Raw genomic sequence first — 14,211 nt, 5'->3', positions numbered from 1 at the left:
TCGGTATAAATACCCCACCCACTCTACGTCACCACTCCCCTCCCTCAACAGCATCCTCACGATATCAACTTTCAAAATGTCCTTCACCGTAATAAAAGACATAGACCACCTCGTCCTAACCTGCCACGATGTCCAGGTCACCATAGACTGGTACACCAAATATCTCGGCATGAAATCCTCCACCTTCGGCACCGAATCGCATCCCCGCTATGCATTGAATTTTGGCACACACAAGATTAACCTTCACCAGCGCGGTGCCGAGTTCGAACCCAAGGCAAGGACTGCACTACCTGGAACGGCTGATTTGTGCTTCATCGTGGAGGATGGGACAGACTTGGAGGGTTTGAAAAACAAGTTAGAAAAGGAGGGGATCAAGGTACTTGAAGGTGGTGGAGTCGTGGACAGGACTGGGGCGCTGGGGAAGATTAGGAGTATTTATGTGAGGGATCCGGATGGGAATTTGATTGAGTGAGTTGATTCGATACATGTTTGAGTTGGCAACTGACCTTTGACAGGCTGTCTTACTATCCGTCTTGATGACCATATGGAAACCTTCAAGGCGTGCAAACCAAAGCTCATGAACACTTTCTCGGCACCTTTTATACAGTCTCTATCAAGGGGTCCGAACATACAATCCCATGCGTCGACGGTTTGATCTTTCATGTGCTCTATTAAAGATCTATCATAAACAAGTAAAGGTCACATAAGTCGTATATACATCTAGTTATTTTCAATCATCGTCTTCAACTCCGCAAACTTGACAGGCTTAGGCAAAAACATATCAACCCCCGCAGACATCGCATCGAGTCTTGCATCCGCACTCGCAAGACCCGTCAACGCAAACACCGTCGTCCGAGGAATTTTGTATTTTGCCTCGAGCTTCCTGATCCTCTTCGTTGCCTCGATACCATTCATCACAGGCATGCTGATGTCCATCAAGATGTAATCGAACCGCTTCTTGGTAGGACCTGGAGTTTCTGCGTCGCCGATGGTTGATTTTCTGAATGTTTCGACAGCTTCTTCTCCATTTTCAGCTTCCTGGTAGGTGAAACCACACTTCTTCATAAACATCGTTAGTAGGTTGAGGTTGATTTTGTTGTCGTCGACGAGAAGGACGTGGGCTTTGCTCGGCATTTCTGGTTTGTTTGGTTTTGTTGTGCCCTTTGCTGGCTTGCCATTCTCCCCCTTTGTGCCGTCTTGTTTGTTACCGTCTATGTGGCCATCTTCCTGTCTGTCAGGCCTCTTGTCTTCCTTCTTCTGGTCGTTCTTGGTGTCGTCTTTTTCGCCATTCTTCTTGCCGTAATTTTTCTCATCCTCCTTCTGTTGCTTCTTCTGTTCCTTCTTGCTTATATATCCATCCTCCTTGGAGCCCTGCTGGCCCTGTTGTTCTTGGGGTAAAGGTGAGGTAGTCGTCTTTGCATAATCTGGCTTGTTCTCTTGGTGGTGTAGAGTTGAATTCATCTGTTCTGTCGCATCCTCACGATCTGAAGAACCCCTTCCTGCTCTTTTCTTTTCATCTGTGTGGGCACTTCTGACTAAGTTTGTCTCGTCGTCAACGTCATTTCTGACTTCCTGAATTCGTTTTAAGCATCGGCTAAATACTTGGGCGAGCTTTCTTGGGCCACATCTAAGTTGGTGTTAATATTGGCATTGTCAAAACAAACATGCATAGAACTTACGGCTGTGGTATCACTTCAACCACATCTGACAACCTGGCTAGGGCTTTCGTCTGTGCTCTTGATATCTTTGCCGCCTCCTCTTCGTTCAAACTGATGATGATAATAGGCGTTTTCTTGTTCCTTGTAGTCTCCGCTGCTGTCTCCTGGAAACGCTTTTCCAAGGTTTTTGCTGATGGCGGCTCGCAGTACAGGTAAAAGTCGGCTTCAGGAGGGTTGGTATCAATTTCTCTCGCAGCTTTCATGTTGAACCAGCTTGAAAAGATCTCGATCAGGGCTTCGTTTCGCACCTTCACTTGTTTGGTGATGGTACTGGAGTGGAAAGCTTCGCTTGCTTCCAAAAGCACCAGAGAATGTCCTTGGAGCTTTTCCTTCATGGAATTCAAAGGCTCTTCTGGCTTGGAGGATTCCTCTTCCGGAGCCGGTTCGAGGCGTAATCTAACTTCGATTTCAGTGCCTTTATCCTGCTCCGACTTGACCTCGAGAGTTCCTCCAAGCGAATCCACTATCTGCTTGACGATGCTTAGGCCCAGACCTGTGCCAGGCTGGAAAGAGTCTTCTTGACTGAAAGGGACAAATAATCGGTTCTGCTGAAAGTCCTCAGACATACCTTTTCCGGTATCGGTAACCCGAATTGTAACTTGGATTCTTGAATCGTCATTGAGTTCTTGCGCTCGCACCGAAACACACACGAAACCCAATGCTGTATACTTCAAAGCGTTGCCAAACAAGTTCATAACAATTCTTCGAAGGGCACCAGGTTGCGTCTTTACCATCCAAGATGTTCTCGGGGTAATATCCAAAAGAATCGACACTGGATGCTCAGTTCCTGGACCTTCAGCTTGTTGGCTTGCTCCTATCACTTCGCCCCCTTGGTCTGCCGCTTTTTTGGGCATTTTCTTGAAGTTGTGACCTGTCGCAACAGCGTCAACAACCTCCTCGACAAGCACAGAGAGATCCACCGCCGCAGTCATGTTCAAGCTTTCCATCGAATCCGAAGACAGGCTGATGATTTTGGCATGCTTTCCTTTCCTCATCTGTCCACTGCCAAGGTTGTTGATCTTGCTGAAATCAAGCACATGATTTAACGTATCGAGAAGTGTCTTGCCGCAAGTCGCGATCGAGTTGACCAAGCCTGCTTCGTACGAGTCGCTTACAGCGTCCTTGAGAAATTCGGCAGCACCCAGAATGCCGTGCAGAGGACTTCGCAATTCGTGGCTCATGCTCGCTATGAAAGTGGTCTTCGCCGCTTCATTCTTTTTTGTGTTAATGCGCCCGACTTGACTGGTGATGCTGTTGCCGAAAGCCCGAAGGTAGGATAGGTCCTCGTCCAAATTCATCATGCGACCCGGCACGGATGTCCAAAGGAAACACCCACCCATCAGCTTGTCCTCGACGTAGTCAAAGAGTGGAAGAAACACTATAGCCTTCGCACCGGGTATCTTTTTGAGAAGCTCCTTATGGTCCATCCTATCCTTGTCCCTGCGTCGCTTATGCTTCCCGGCTGTAGCTGCGGTGCCCCCAATAGCGCCTCCATCGCTCGCACTGTCATCATCAGAAGAGATTCCGGTTCCTTCTTCTGTGAATGTGAAAGCCTTTCCTTTGGGGAAGCGAGAAAAATATTTCTCGAGTGTTCCAATTGAGAAAGACGGGCCTTGTTCAAGATCCAAAGGTTGGGCCTTATCAGCAAGTGAATAGGCAAGCAGCTTACACGGCCTTGAAGTTGGCGAAGACTCAGAGTCAGAACTATCTGCACTGAAGCCATCAGGTTCAGCTGCCACTTGCGTCGGTAAGTCTTCTGAACCGCTGTTGTCGCTGTGGTCTATTTGAACAGATTTGCTCATGTTTTGGATGTGGGCGGCGGTAGCGCCGAAGAGAACAACGCCATCTGCCAGTATAGACGATCGCAGGTTATCGGCTGCTCGGTGATACATTCTCGACAACCCGTCCGTTTTCGGCTTGGTCTTGCGGGGCGGCGATGTCGCCTTCTGTGACCGCCTGGTAGAATCGGGATCGACTTTGCGCATAGTGTTATGTAGTGATGAGCGCCTCGTTGCCGAGATAGTCATACCCGGTGGACGTTTGATCGGAGGGCGTTGGGGTTGGTCGTCCCGGGATAGAGTCGGGTCGTCGCTGGAACATCCCTCAATGAATGTGGCAAGGCCACGCACGATGCGTTCACCTTTGAACCTATCCACACGATCGCGCGCCCATTCCAAGTGTTCTGTGACTGCTTGCGCAACGCTCTGCATAAATTTTACGTCTTCAATCGAAAGTCCATCCCGAGGTCGTTCATCTGAGACAGCGTACGCTCCGATCTTGTAACCCTTCCTTGAGAATATAGGTACACCAGCGTAGAAGCGCACACCCGGTTCGGACTGGACATAAACGCGCGATTTAAATCGGTCATCGAGACGACAGTCGGGTACGATCAAACCAGAGGCTGTGTATGTGGTTCCATCTGGATCTCGACCGGTGCAGGTGTTATTTAGGCAGTGTTCGCAAACGGCATCTGGTCGGTTAAGGATCGATGTTCCCACTGCGAATATGTTAGCAAGAATCATAGACGGGAAATGGGTCGTTCCGCGGACAAAGATCCTACTCACACCACAGTTCGCTATTATAATCGGCTAAGCTGGAAGTTTTCTTGTTATCGGGAGCGTTATCGGGAGCGTTGTTGGGTGTGCTCTGCTCATCCTCCAACGTTCCCAGTCGCAAACTGCGCGTAGCTTCGGCGAGGATATACTGATTATTCGTATCGATGAGCGAGACCATAGCGCGCTTCACGTTGAGACGGAAAACAGCAAGCTGCGCAAAGGCGGAGAGCGCCTTGTCGGAGGAAGGCTGAGGTGTGTTTGCGTCATTGATCTGGGAGGGTGCAGAGATTCCATCGACATTTCGGGCGACTTTAAGTGACGAGCCTTGTGCTATTTGCCAGCTCTGGAAGTAACTCTGCACCTCGCGTTCGCGTTGCAGCTCTGCAGAGCTCGACATTGTATCGTGGAATGGGCAGTCATGTCATGTTTATGTCAGGTCTGGACTTGGGTTTGGGGGGGATTTTGCAGGTCAGGTTAGGTCGTGTGGGCAGCAGTCAAAGCAGCGGGATGCTTCTGAGTTGGGACTAGAAGACCGGTGGTAGTGGCAGTTTAGCAGAGTAAAGACACCCAGGAATTAGGTAGGTAGCAGCCGAGTGGGAAAGAAATTTGGGCGGTCACCCCTCCATAAGAATCGTACCAATGGCGTCATTGTTGCCCCAGCGTCATTGGAAGAAAAAAATACCTTTCAAACTGGGGGAATTTATTGTCTAGAGCATTTCTAGAATAGTCATTTCGCCCCAAGGACTCATTATCAATTGGGCCGCCCCATTAATTCGGACCCGAATGAGGTCACGCCAGGTTCAAATTCAGGCACTGGTGAAAAATAACAGGGTTACAGAGATCGATTAGCGGTCAAATCCACGATTTGCGACCATGATCAACAGGTTTTTCGGGTAAATAGAAACAAACGCAGATTGGCTGCATTCTTTCGTCTTTATACCTCAGCCATCGAATGTCAAGCTTCGCCAAGCAAAACAAGCTGCTGGAATGCGGGGATTCGAGACCTTATTTATAGATCGACGGTAATCTTACAGTGCATCGTTAGAGATCTATCAAGATAACTGTTCAATTTAATTAGATTGAGTTCTGTATGGAAGATAAACGACAGGCCGAGACTGGGGCAGCCCTACCAGCCCGTTTTACTGCCCAAGGAGTTACTCTGATCACACTCCGAAAACTCCGGCCCGCTCGTTACCTGTTTCGGTTATCGGCACCAAAAGTTCCTAGGAGCCTCCTCCTTGGAGATAATGAGATGCCATTGAATGCTTACCTATCAGGTGGGTGTCAGAAGAATTCTTCTCTAAGGCTTAGGGTACAGAAATAAAGTAGCCTAAACCCCAGCCTAAGCCAGCATAAAGTGACCCAATTATTTCGTCTCTTATGCTCTTGACACCCTGACGTATCAAGCAATCAATCTGATCAGCGTAGGATCGCATCCTTCGAATTAATAAGCCTCGTATTGGTCGAGTATAAATACGTGCCAGGCTTCTACTGACATCATGGCAATATGCACCTCAAGCTCGTCACAGTTCAGCAAACAATTCTTCGCTCTTCATTATGTCGTCCACCAAGCACACAGCTCGATCCATCCTCGAATCATTCTATGATGCCGAGCGCATTTATATGGCCTCATCACCCGAAGAACGCGATTTTAGCGGCATGGCAGCAACTCTTTCGCCAGAAGTGAAACTCAGACAATCTTCTGGCCTACCCTATCCCGGTGACTACATCGGCCCTGAAGGTTGGTAGCTTACCTGCATGACGATAAATACTAAACAAATGAAGGGTTCCAGAAATGGGCACAAGAGATGGCCAGTTATTTCGACAAGGTCGATGTGCAAACTCCCGAGATCTTTGAGCGCGAGGGTTCGAACCGCATTATTGCTCTCAGCTATCTAATTTTGCGAGTGAGGAAGACTGGGGAGGAATTAAAGTACCCTTTATGCCAGGTCATGACGGTTGACTTGGAGGCTGGTGTTATCAAGAGTATCATGCCGTTTTATTGGGATGTTTATGCGTTGAACAAGGCTATTGGATACACACCTGAGCTGTGATGGAAATACTAGGAACTGCAAGCTACTCACAATATCAAATCAATTCAGACGTCTCACCGTCAAACCTAGATAGCCGAATACAATATCAAAGCAAGAAAATCACCTATGCTCTGCAATAACCTTATCACAATACTCTGCAAACTCAGCAGCAGTTCCAATCCCGCCTTGCTCTTTAGACTTGAGATTTGCCAAAAGATCCTGCCTAGGAGAAGGATGAAACCTTCCCCAAGGCCAAATAAACCTCCCTCCATCCTCAATCTGTAGATCTGGCGACAACCCTGCCCACAAGTTGGTATACGCTCCATATTTAGCGTGATAAAGAACCGGCCAAACCATATATCGAACCCACCATGGTAAATGGCGCAGAAGGGAAGAATGGAGGTTTCCAGGGTTATGGCACACGCTCAGCACGCCTTGAGAGCCGATCTGGTCTGCTAGCACGCTGGAGAGATACCAGTTTCCTGTCTTTGAATTTTTGTAGTTGATTTCTTGGTCCTCTGGCGGGTCGATAACTTCTTTCATGTCGACGCCTCCTTCAGGAACGGAGAGGTCTGTCACGATGGATGCTGTCCATACAACCCGCACTGAAGCTGGTGGTTGGCTCTTTGCAGTTTCGGTGAGAGTCGGAACGAGGAGTTGTGTGAGGTACCAGGGTCCTATGGCGTTTGTTGCCATGCTGAGTTCGTAGCCTTGGGCTGAGACTGAGCCTACTGGGGGCATAGATACGCCTGCGTTGTTGAAGAGGACGTCTAGTCTCGATTCCTTCGACATGAATTCCTCCGCAGCCGCCTTGATTGTTGGTAGGTCGTCCAGGGATATTTTGAGAAAAGAAAGACTCCCGGCTGAGTCGGGACACTGCTGCTTCAGTTCGGAAATAGCTTGTTCGCCTTTCTCTTGGGATCTGCCCGCGATATAAACCGTTCCGCCGGCTTGGTACAGCATACGACTCAGCTCGAAGCCAATGCCAGAGTAGCCACCCGTGACAAGAAACACCCGGCCATTTTGCGACTTGAGATTTTCTTCAATAAATTGAGGCTTTGGGGGCACGAAAAGGGAATAATTGTTGCCCATGATGAGTATGTGCTTCAATGATTTGGTCTCTAATTTTGAGTGGTTGGAAGCAGAACGGAAAGGGCGGGGATATGGTTTCAGAAAGTCGCGATAGTGGTGACGCAGCTCGAAATTTACTAGTGCTAATATTTAGCGAGGTATTTATATTCTACCCATGGACGGCGTACGGATGTCCGTATCATAATAACCTTCAAGGTTCTGCGCCACATCAGCGTGGTATCCTCTGAATACCCTGGCCTATTAGAGATCTGAACCACGATGTTCATACCTCCTCTTGACCCAGCATATCCGCAATATGAGAAGCCAACTTTGTAATCATCAGAAAACCAGGATCGTGATCAGAATTCACTTCTGCAACACTCAACCCCATAACCTTCGAACTTCCAAGTAACACTTTCAATGCCCTCATCATAACCTTGAACTCAACACCCGTAAAGCTCGGCACGTTTGCCAACGGAAACGTTCCAGCATCAATCGAATCAACATCCAGGTGCACCGTAATCACATCCACCATCTCTTCAAGATACTCTAAGATAGTTCAACGTTTCTCTCACTCGCAGTTCAGGATCCTTCGCCACGGATGCTGAGCTGACAACTTGATAGTTGTTGTTTAAAAGGTATTCGAAATGTTCGCGTTTGTTTCCTGGTAGAGACATGTCTGTGCCGAAGAAGACGGTACTGGCAGCGTTGCAGTCCGGTCCGGCTGATGAACGAGAGAATTGCTCCATACTGAGAAGTGCACCGGGTAGCCCGACAAGATGGGCCATGGTCATCCCAGCAAAGGTTCCGTTGGAACTAGGATCCGTTGGAGAAGTCAAATCCGTGTCAGCATCGATGTAAATCAAACCGACGCTCTGGAGGGGAACCTGCGATTCTGCGTACTCCCAAAAGGTAGCCGAGAAACGATATTGATTATTGTCAGCAACATTGCCCAATACGATAAGAACTACTACCCGTTTTGGAAGTTGACGATCATGATAGATTAATCTGCTACTGTGTTAGTGAGCTAAGGGCAGTTGGTCGTTTTATTATACTGGAACCAGGGGCCGATTAGACATTTCACAAAGGGCGGTAGACAATAAAAGTAAATATAACTGGCCAAGTATATTTTTGATAGTGATTAACTATGTACAACGAAGATCTTTTATCATTCCTATTAATCCCACATCCAACTCATTTTAACCCACTCATATAGGTCATAGTCGTTTCCACAACTCATGCATTATCGGAGATCATCTCCAAGATATCAAATTAGGTATTGATGGTAAACTCCTTAGATACCAGCACCGAGGCCAGCGAGGAGAGCGACGACGGGGGTCAGGAGAGGGGCGAGAACACCAGTTCCGAGACCAGCAAGGAGAGGAGTGAGAGCAACAATGAGGCCGGGGAGGAGGCCAGAAACGAGACCGAGGACGAGGGCGAGGACCTTGGCGAGGATCTGGAAGACGGAGTGGAGGATAGAGACGAGCTGGGGCTGGAGACCTGTGACAGTGACGATGGTCTTGACAGCAGTGAGGACCACGTTGACGAGGACGGTAACGAGGTTGAGGACCTTGGTGACGTCGCCGTCAGCGACGGGGAGGCCAGCAGAACCGGTAAGCTCGGTAACGATGTGGGTAAGCTCGGCGTTGAGACCCTCAAGGCCGGGGATGGCCAACTCGGCACCCTCGGCCTTGGTCAGGTCACCAGCGGAGACCTTGTCGGCGATACCCTGGAAGCCAGAGGTCTTGTCCTTGATGCCATCGGAACCGGACTTGAGGACGGAGAGGAGGCCAGTGATATCAGAGACGTCACGCTTGATGACAGACTTAACGCCCTTGGTAGCTCCGGGGACGATGGCGCCGCCGCCAAGGATGCCCCCGAGGAGCTTGTCGAGGTTGAGGACACTGGACTGGACCTCGGTCTTGGAAGGAGCAGCGTTGACCTGGGCCTGGGGAACAGGAGAGGCGATGGCGGCAGTGGCCAGGGCGAAGATGGAGAAGAAAGCAGCCTTCATTTTGAATGATTTGTGAGGTTGAGAGAGAAGAGTGGTAGAGTTGTGTGTGGTAGAGTAGAGAGTAGAGTGTGAGAGTTGAAGATGTTGATGAGGATGATGAGAACAGATTTGAGCAGAGAAGACAGGACCTTATATACACAAATTCTTCAGTCTTTTGGTTTCCTTTATTTTGCTGTATCCGCAGTCGATCACTCAAACGAAATTATTCGATGTCTTCGGATGTTAGTGGTGATGTCGATCACTCTCAAAGTCTTGAGTCGTGAGAGCTTAGCTTTGCGGCCTAAAGTTCGCATAGTGGCCCCCTTGTCCATTTTCCCCACGGCGTCTCCATTTTCAACTCCCGGAGCTTTGTGAGTGGTTATCACCGTCAGAAGCCTTGATCTATAGTTTGTTGAGACTATCCAACCACAGAATGTTTTGGAAGGGCGAGGTTGAACTTTCGGTATAATTCGCTGTCAAACACAAGGGTCTTTTGTTTACTGCAGATCTTGGTGTCAAAGTTGCCTAGGGCTGACCTCTTTGGGCAATTTGCAGTGCAGTAGAGCAGTTAGCATGTACACGTAGTTGTATTGAAATTTGATCTTCAACGCTATCAAACAGTCTATCTCAGCCTGCATTTCTCCCTGTCGATGTCATCGACATTTCTCCCCTTGCCCCTGCGCCAATCTCTGGCCCTATTTTTCGGAAGATTACAGTGGAGAGCTAGCTGGAGTGGAAACCAGTATCTTGGATGTCGATCATGACCAGAACAGTGTTGTATTTGCAGATCGACAAGGGAGATGGACCATTAGCACTAAATTCTGACGAGTCAATTCTCGAGGTGGACTCCAGATGTTTTTTTTCGATACCGTTCAGGGAGGCTCAGGTCCGATGTTGTGACGATTGTTACTCTTTTTGAATGAGAGCAATCGATACTACTGCAGGTGTGTCATCTACTCTCACCAGATTGCACTAGTTTTGATATGCTTGGACATGAGGGAGATGAGGGAGATGATGTCGGAATGGAGGCTGAGATGTCGCAATATTGCTTCTCGTAGTGAGTCCCATATGTAACAAGCTATCATATGCCAAAGAGGTCAACTAAGTCAAGATTCGTCATAATGCTAAGCATCACCGCCAAGTCTCTAGATTAAGCATTTTCAACATCATTCCTTCCCGTCCCCTCGACCGCCTTTACTTGTCTTACATTGTGTCTTGTCCCGTCTCGTCGTAGGCCTCCTAATCCTCCTCCCCGGTGCTTGGACCGCCTCCACGTGTAGTGGCCCTACTGTACAGTGGAAGACAGCCCTAGCGACCAATTCTATGGGCCCGGCCTTAGCTGATCGGCATTTGGTAGATCACCGCCTACCTCTAATCGATCCGTGCCCTGGAATAGGAAATCAACTCATCCACAGCTTGTCGATCTTCACATTGGACTGACTATCTCCCACTTTTAATCAGCCTAAAGAAGAAAAGACCTTGTTGGCATGCCATGTACTCCTTCTCAACAAACATGTACCTAGGATAATGGAGACGGTACCTCTCCATAGTACCGCCGTGCTGGACAGAGATCCAATGACATTGGTGGCTGGCTTTACCAGGAGAGTGGATGCCGGAATTGAGATTGCCGAGGGTAGATTCATGCGAAAAGAGGACCCTTGAGTCAATCAAGACCTCAGTCCCACCTCCCACGACTCGACACAATTGAGTCTGTCACGACATCTTTGTCTTCAGCACTGACTTTGTTGGATGACTTCAGGTACCAGAGCGAGGTATACTTGAAGGTGATAGTATGCTTGCATAAGTAGTATGGATAACTTGCAAATAATTACTGGAATAATTATTGACTTAAACACCGTATTGCTGCTTTATACCGGCTCATCTTTGCAGTACGCTTAACAACCACAATTGTTGTAGACATAGGGTAGGATTCACACTCCAGGTCCTAAGACCATCTGGGCTAATTATTCGCCATTGCCTCAAATTACCTAACAGTAATATCGTGAATAGTAAAAGCCACCCTATACGCGACAGGTGACTCCGGGTTTTGCACAGAAACCCGTTATATCCTCTAGATCTGTGTCCTAAACAAGAGAGTTCAGGTAAAGACGTTGGCCTACCATAACGAACATCAGCCACAAGCCCTACCTTGCTTGTGAACATGTCGACTTGCCAATTCCAGGGTCCTTTCTGCAGTGTTGATCTGTTGGGCGGGTAGGCTATTCCAACTCTGACTGTTCTATTTTAGCCCACCAAACATGATAAAGCAGTAAAGTCAATCAGATGTACCAGTGAACTCTATTTCCACGGGATGCAGCTACCCGTCTATGCCACCGGGTTATGCATTGTGCATAACCTTTAGCATATCAGGGTCGTTTCCTCGAGTTGCGGGTGGCGTACCCATTTACCCAACTACACAGCTGCGCTAACTATCTGGAGTAACTAACTCATCGCCTCTTCCACGGCTCTTCTCTTAGTGTTGTGTTAGTGCTGTCCGATTAGGTAAACTGGACTACCTCCTGGAAACTCCACCAAGTTCTGCGGTAAATCGACTTTTAGCCCGGCTACCCGCTTTGGAATGAAAAGATCTTCTTCAAGGGAGATTGGAGGGGGTCCGATAGGGTCTTCTCTTAGCTTCGCCATTAAGTGTTTGGAGTTGCGGCTTGGGAGATGTAAGTGGAGGCTTGCTATGATGGAATTTTGGTCTGGCTAGGGGCGCGGAATGATAGCCGCGCAAGGCGTCGACAGGGTCGCCTCCATGCCCTTTGTATTCTCCATCTCCAGAAGTTCATGTCATAAGTATCTTTGAACCTCGGGGTCCGTAAATCGTCGGAGTGAGCTTGAGTGGCAATGCCGTCGGGTAAAGATGCTTCCTTCTCACGGCAGCCGGCCAGGGGATCAGGCCTGCTTAGGGGAGGAAAAGGAGGAACTCGAAGACGACACGGTGATTGACTGGTCGATTCGGCTAGCATTTGAGAACGAAATGGAAGATATATACAAAGAACGTCAACACTTTCTCTTACCATCCTCGCCACCCCCTCCCATCCCCTCAACCTCCTTTTCCTCCCCTAAGCAGGCCTGATCCCCTGGGGATTCCAAAACATATCCTTCGGATCATACTCCTTCTTCAACTGCTTCAACCTCGGCAAACTCTTCCCATAGGATCTCTTAGTCGCCTCCTCATTCCCAAGCTGCGTATCCAAGTAGTTCGCATACATACCCCAATCCCCATCCGCCATCCCCTTCGTCACACTCTCCCTAAACCGTTTAAGCAGGGTAAACCCATTGTTCGCATGCGTAGCATAGTTTCCGTGATCGGAGAACTGGTAGAGCAGTAACTTGTCGCGGTGTGGGAATGCGCTGTTGATAGGTCTGTCGGTAAAGAGGGTTTTGGCGTTGGTAATGGCTGAGTTGGGTCCGCCGAAGAGGTCGATTAGGATGTACCATGTGTGGCGCGCGTCGGGATCGTTGACGTTGTCGTATAGGGTTCTGGTAAAGGACTGGACTTGGGTGCGGGTGAGGGCTTTGGTCATGAGGCTGGTGCTGTAGAAGGTGCTGTGCTATAAGGAATCAGTATCACCACTGCACTTTATGGACGAGAGGTGAACTTACCTGATCGTAAGGACGTCTTTGATCAAGCGCTTGACCATTCGCGTACTTGTTCAACATCTGGATCCATCCTCCCGTGCTCGCCGTAGTGATCTGAGTACCCAGATCTCCCAGCAGAGGCTTCAACGCTGTGTTCAAGGCAGTTCGCGTACCGTAGTAAACACCCTGGATCGTCTGTCCCGTCGGCGCCATATAAATCTGCATGTTCAGTTCCTTCGGTGCCGTCGCTCCAAATTTCTGTAGCGCCAACAATCCTTCCACAGCCTGCTTCTCGTTCCAGTCCAGTTCGATGTTGAACGGAGTGACTGTCTCGGGCGCGGCAAAGGTCTGGAAGTCGAGTTCTGCGACGATGCCGTAGGAGGAGCCGGCGCCGCGGAGAGCCCAGTTCAGGTCGGGCATCTCCCAGTCTGCTGTGTATCGGATTGTGCCGTTGGCGAGAATGATGGTGGCGCCGATGAATCTGTCGAGAGTGAGGCCATAGGTTCGCGAGGCGAAGCCATATCCTCCATGGAGAGCATGGCCAGCGATGCCGACACTACAACCGTCAGTCTAGGCCGTGTTATGGTACTGATAAACTCACCCAGGACAGGATCCATGAGCAATGGCTCTCTGCCCAAACTGGAACAATTCAGTAGCAACATGTCCCAACCTTGCCCCCGCCTGAATATTGCAACTCAGATCCTTGTTCAGCGTCACCTTATCCATCGCATCCACAACAATGACCAAATGCCCATTCTCACCACCGTACCCAAAAGAGCCATAACTATGACCGCCGCTCTTGGCACTGACGCGGACTTTTTGTTGGTTACCGCACTTGACAGCGTCGCGGATGTGGTTGACAGTGGTAGGAAGGGCAATCGCTATAGGAGCATATGGAAGACGAAGATTGTAGGGCTTGATTTCCTTTGTCCATTGGGCTGAGTCGCGGGGGATGTAGGGGACTTTCTTGTCGGCGAGGCAGGCGTTAAGAGCGGCGGGGGTGTTGGCTGCGGATTGTGGGTAAGGTGATGGTGCAGCATTTGAGAGGGTGAGAAATGCCTGGAGGCAGAGGAGGAGAATTTTGAAGTTGAACATCATGACGGCGATTCTGAAGGGGAGTTTCCCTTCAACGACCTCTTGGCAATTGCGTCTGGACCATCATTATAGATACTGGGAAAATAGTCGTTTTTATAATATCCTTTCCATGGCAAGAAGATGTCTCATCTTCAGCCGTACGGTCAATTGTTTCT

General features: G+C 49.1%; 7 protein-coding genes across 7 annotated transcripts; 2 read left to right on the top strand and 5 right to left on the bottom strand.

Annotated features, from left to right (window-relative positions):
* The first annotated feature begins 47 nt into the window (after positions 1 to 47).
* Positions 48 to 650, top strand: B0J16DRAFT_418704 (Glyoxalase/Bleomycin resistance protein/Dihydroxybiphenyl dioxygenase). Its single transcript, XM_046133788.1, has 2 exons — positions 48 to 468; positions 516 to 650. The coding sequence occupies exons 1-2, from the start codon at positions 77 to 79 to the stop codon at positions 535 to 537; spliced, it is 414 nt and encodes a 137-aa protein (XP_045977747.1). The 5' UTR covers positions 48 to 76; the 3' UTR covers positions 538 to 650.
* B0J16DRAFT_311219 (uncharacterized protein) lies at positions 651 to 4,836 on the bottom strand. The gene is made up of 3 exons (XM_046125000.1): positions 4,283 to 4,836; positions 1,680 to 4,215; positions 651 to 1,627 (listed from the first exon to the last, which is right to left on the bottom strand). Exons 1-3 carry the CDS (start codon positions 4,668 to 4,670, stop codon positions 721 to 723), a joined length of 3,831 nt encoding a protein of 1,276 aa, XP_045977746.1. The 5' UTR covers positions 4,671 to 4,836; the 3' UTR covers positions 651 to 720.
* Positions 4,837 to 5,560: 724 nt separating this feature from the next.
* Positions 5,561 to 6,377, top strand: B0J16DRAFT_190198 (uncharacterized protein). The gene is made up of 2 exons (XM_046122780.1): positions 5,561 to 6,014; positions 6,059 to 6,377. The coding sequence occupies exons 1-2, from the start codon at positions 5,831 to 5,833 to the stop codon at positions 6,325 to 6,327; spliced, it is 453 nt and encodes a 150-aa protein (XP_045977745.1). The 5' UTR covers positions 5,561 to 5,830; the 3' UTR covers positions 6,328 to 6,377.
* Positions 6,378 to 6,380: 3 nt separating this feature from the next.
* Positions 6,381 to 7,497, bottom strand: B0J16DRAFT_350045 (uncharacterized protein). The gene has a single exon (XM_046128997.1). It carries the CDS (start codon positions 7,396 to 7,398, stop codon positions 6,427 to 6,429), a length of 972 nt encoding a protein of 323 aa, XP_045977744.1. The 5' UTR covers positions 7,399 to 7,497; the 3' UTR covers positions 6,381 to 6,426.
* Positions 7,498 to 7,885: 388 nt separating this feature from the next.
* B0J16DRAFT_350044 (uncharacterized protein) lies at positions 7,886 to 8,493 on the bottom strand. Its single transcript, XM_046128996.1, has one exon. It carries the CDS (start codon positions 8,169 to 8,171, stop codon positions 7,917 to 7,919), a length of 255 nt encoding a protein of 84 aa, XP_045977743.1. The 5' UTR covers positions 8,172 to 8,493; the 3' UTR covers positions 7,886 to 7,916.
* Positions 8,485 to 9,658, bottom strand: B0J16DRAFT_418700 (uncharacterized protein). Its single transcript, XM_046133787.1, has one exon. It carries the CDS (start codon positions 9,392 to 9,394, stop codon positions 8,672 to 8,674), a length of 723 nt encoding a protein of 240 aa, XP_045977742.1. The 5' UTR covers positions 9,395 to 9,658; the 3' UTR covers positions 8,485 to 8,671.
* Positions 9,659 to 12,441: 2,783 nt separating this feature from the next.
* B0J16DRAFT_405793 (uncharacterized protein) lies at positions 12,442 to 14,090 on the bottom strand (the record flags this gene model as incomplete). Its single annotated transcript, XM_046132920.1, has 3 exons — positions 13,563 to 14,090; positions 12,986 to 13,517; positions 12,442 to 12,933 (listed from the first exon to the last, which is right to left on the bottom strand). The coding sequence occupies exons 1-3, from the start codon at positions 14,057 to 14,059 to the stop codon at positions 12,442 to 12,444; spliced, it is 1,521 nt and encodes a 506-aa protein (XP_045977741.1). The 5' UTR covers positions 14,060 to 14,090.
* Positions 14,091 to 14,211: the final 121 nt, after the last annotated feature.

This window comes from Fusarium flagelliforme, assembly GCF_020744385.1.
Source record: "Fusarium flagelliforme strain FIESC 12 MPI-CAGE-AA-0113 chromosome Unknown B0J16scaffold_8, whole genome shotgun sequence".
NCBI classification, from domain to species: Eukaryota; Fungi; Ascomycota; class Sordariomycetes; order Hypocreales; family Nectriaceae; genus Fusarium; species Fusarium flagelliforme.
This window is presented reverse-complemented; position numbering and strand designations above follow the sequence as displayed.

Coding starts and splice junctions, on each gene's coding strand:
- B0J16DRAFT_418704 (XM_046133788.1), top strand. CDS start 77: ATGTCCTTCACCGTAATAAAAGACATAGACCACCTCGTCCTAACCTGC. Junction 469..515: donor CCGGATGGGAATTTGATTGA/GTGAGTTGATTC, acceptor GACCTTTGACAG/GCTGTCTTACTATCCGTCTT.
- B0J16DRAFT_311219 (XM_046125000.1), bottom strand. CDS start 4,670: ATGTCGAGCTCTGCAGAGCTGCAACGCGAACGCGAGGTGCAGAGTTAC. Junction 4,216..4,282: donor TTATAATAGCGAACTGTGGT/GTGAGTAGGATC, acceptor ACATATTCGCAG/TGGGAACATCGATCCTTAAC. Junction 1,628..1,679: donor GTTGAAGTGATACCACAGCC/GTAAGTTCTATG, acceptor ACACCAACTTAG/ATGTGGCCCAAGAAAGCTCG.
- B0J16DRAFT_190198 (XM_046122780.1), top strand. CDS start 5,831: ATGTCGTCCACCAAGCACACAGCTCGATCCATCCTCGAATCATTCTAT. Junction 6,015..6,058: donor TGACTACATCGGCCCTGAAG/GTTGGTAGCTTA, acceptor AAACAAATGAAG/GGTTCCAGAAATGGGCACAA.
- B0J16DRAFT_350045 (XM_046128997.1), bottom strand. CDS start 7,398: ATGGGCAACAATTATTCCCTTTTCGTGCCCCCAAAGCCTCAATTTATT.
- B0J16DRAFT_350044 (XM_046128996.1), bottom strand. CDS start 8,171: ATGACCATGGCCCATCTTGTCGGGCTACCCGGTGCACTTCTCAGTATG.
- B0J16DRAFT_418700 (XM_046133787.1), bottom strand. CDS start 9,394: ATGAAGGCTGCTTTCTTCTCCATCTTCGCCCTGGCCACTGCCGCCATC.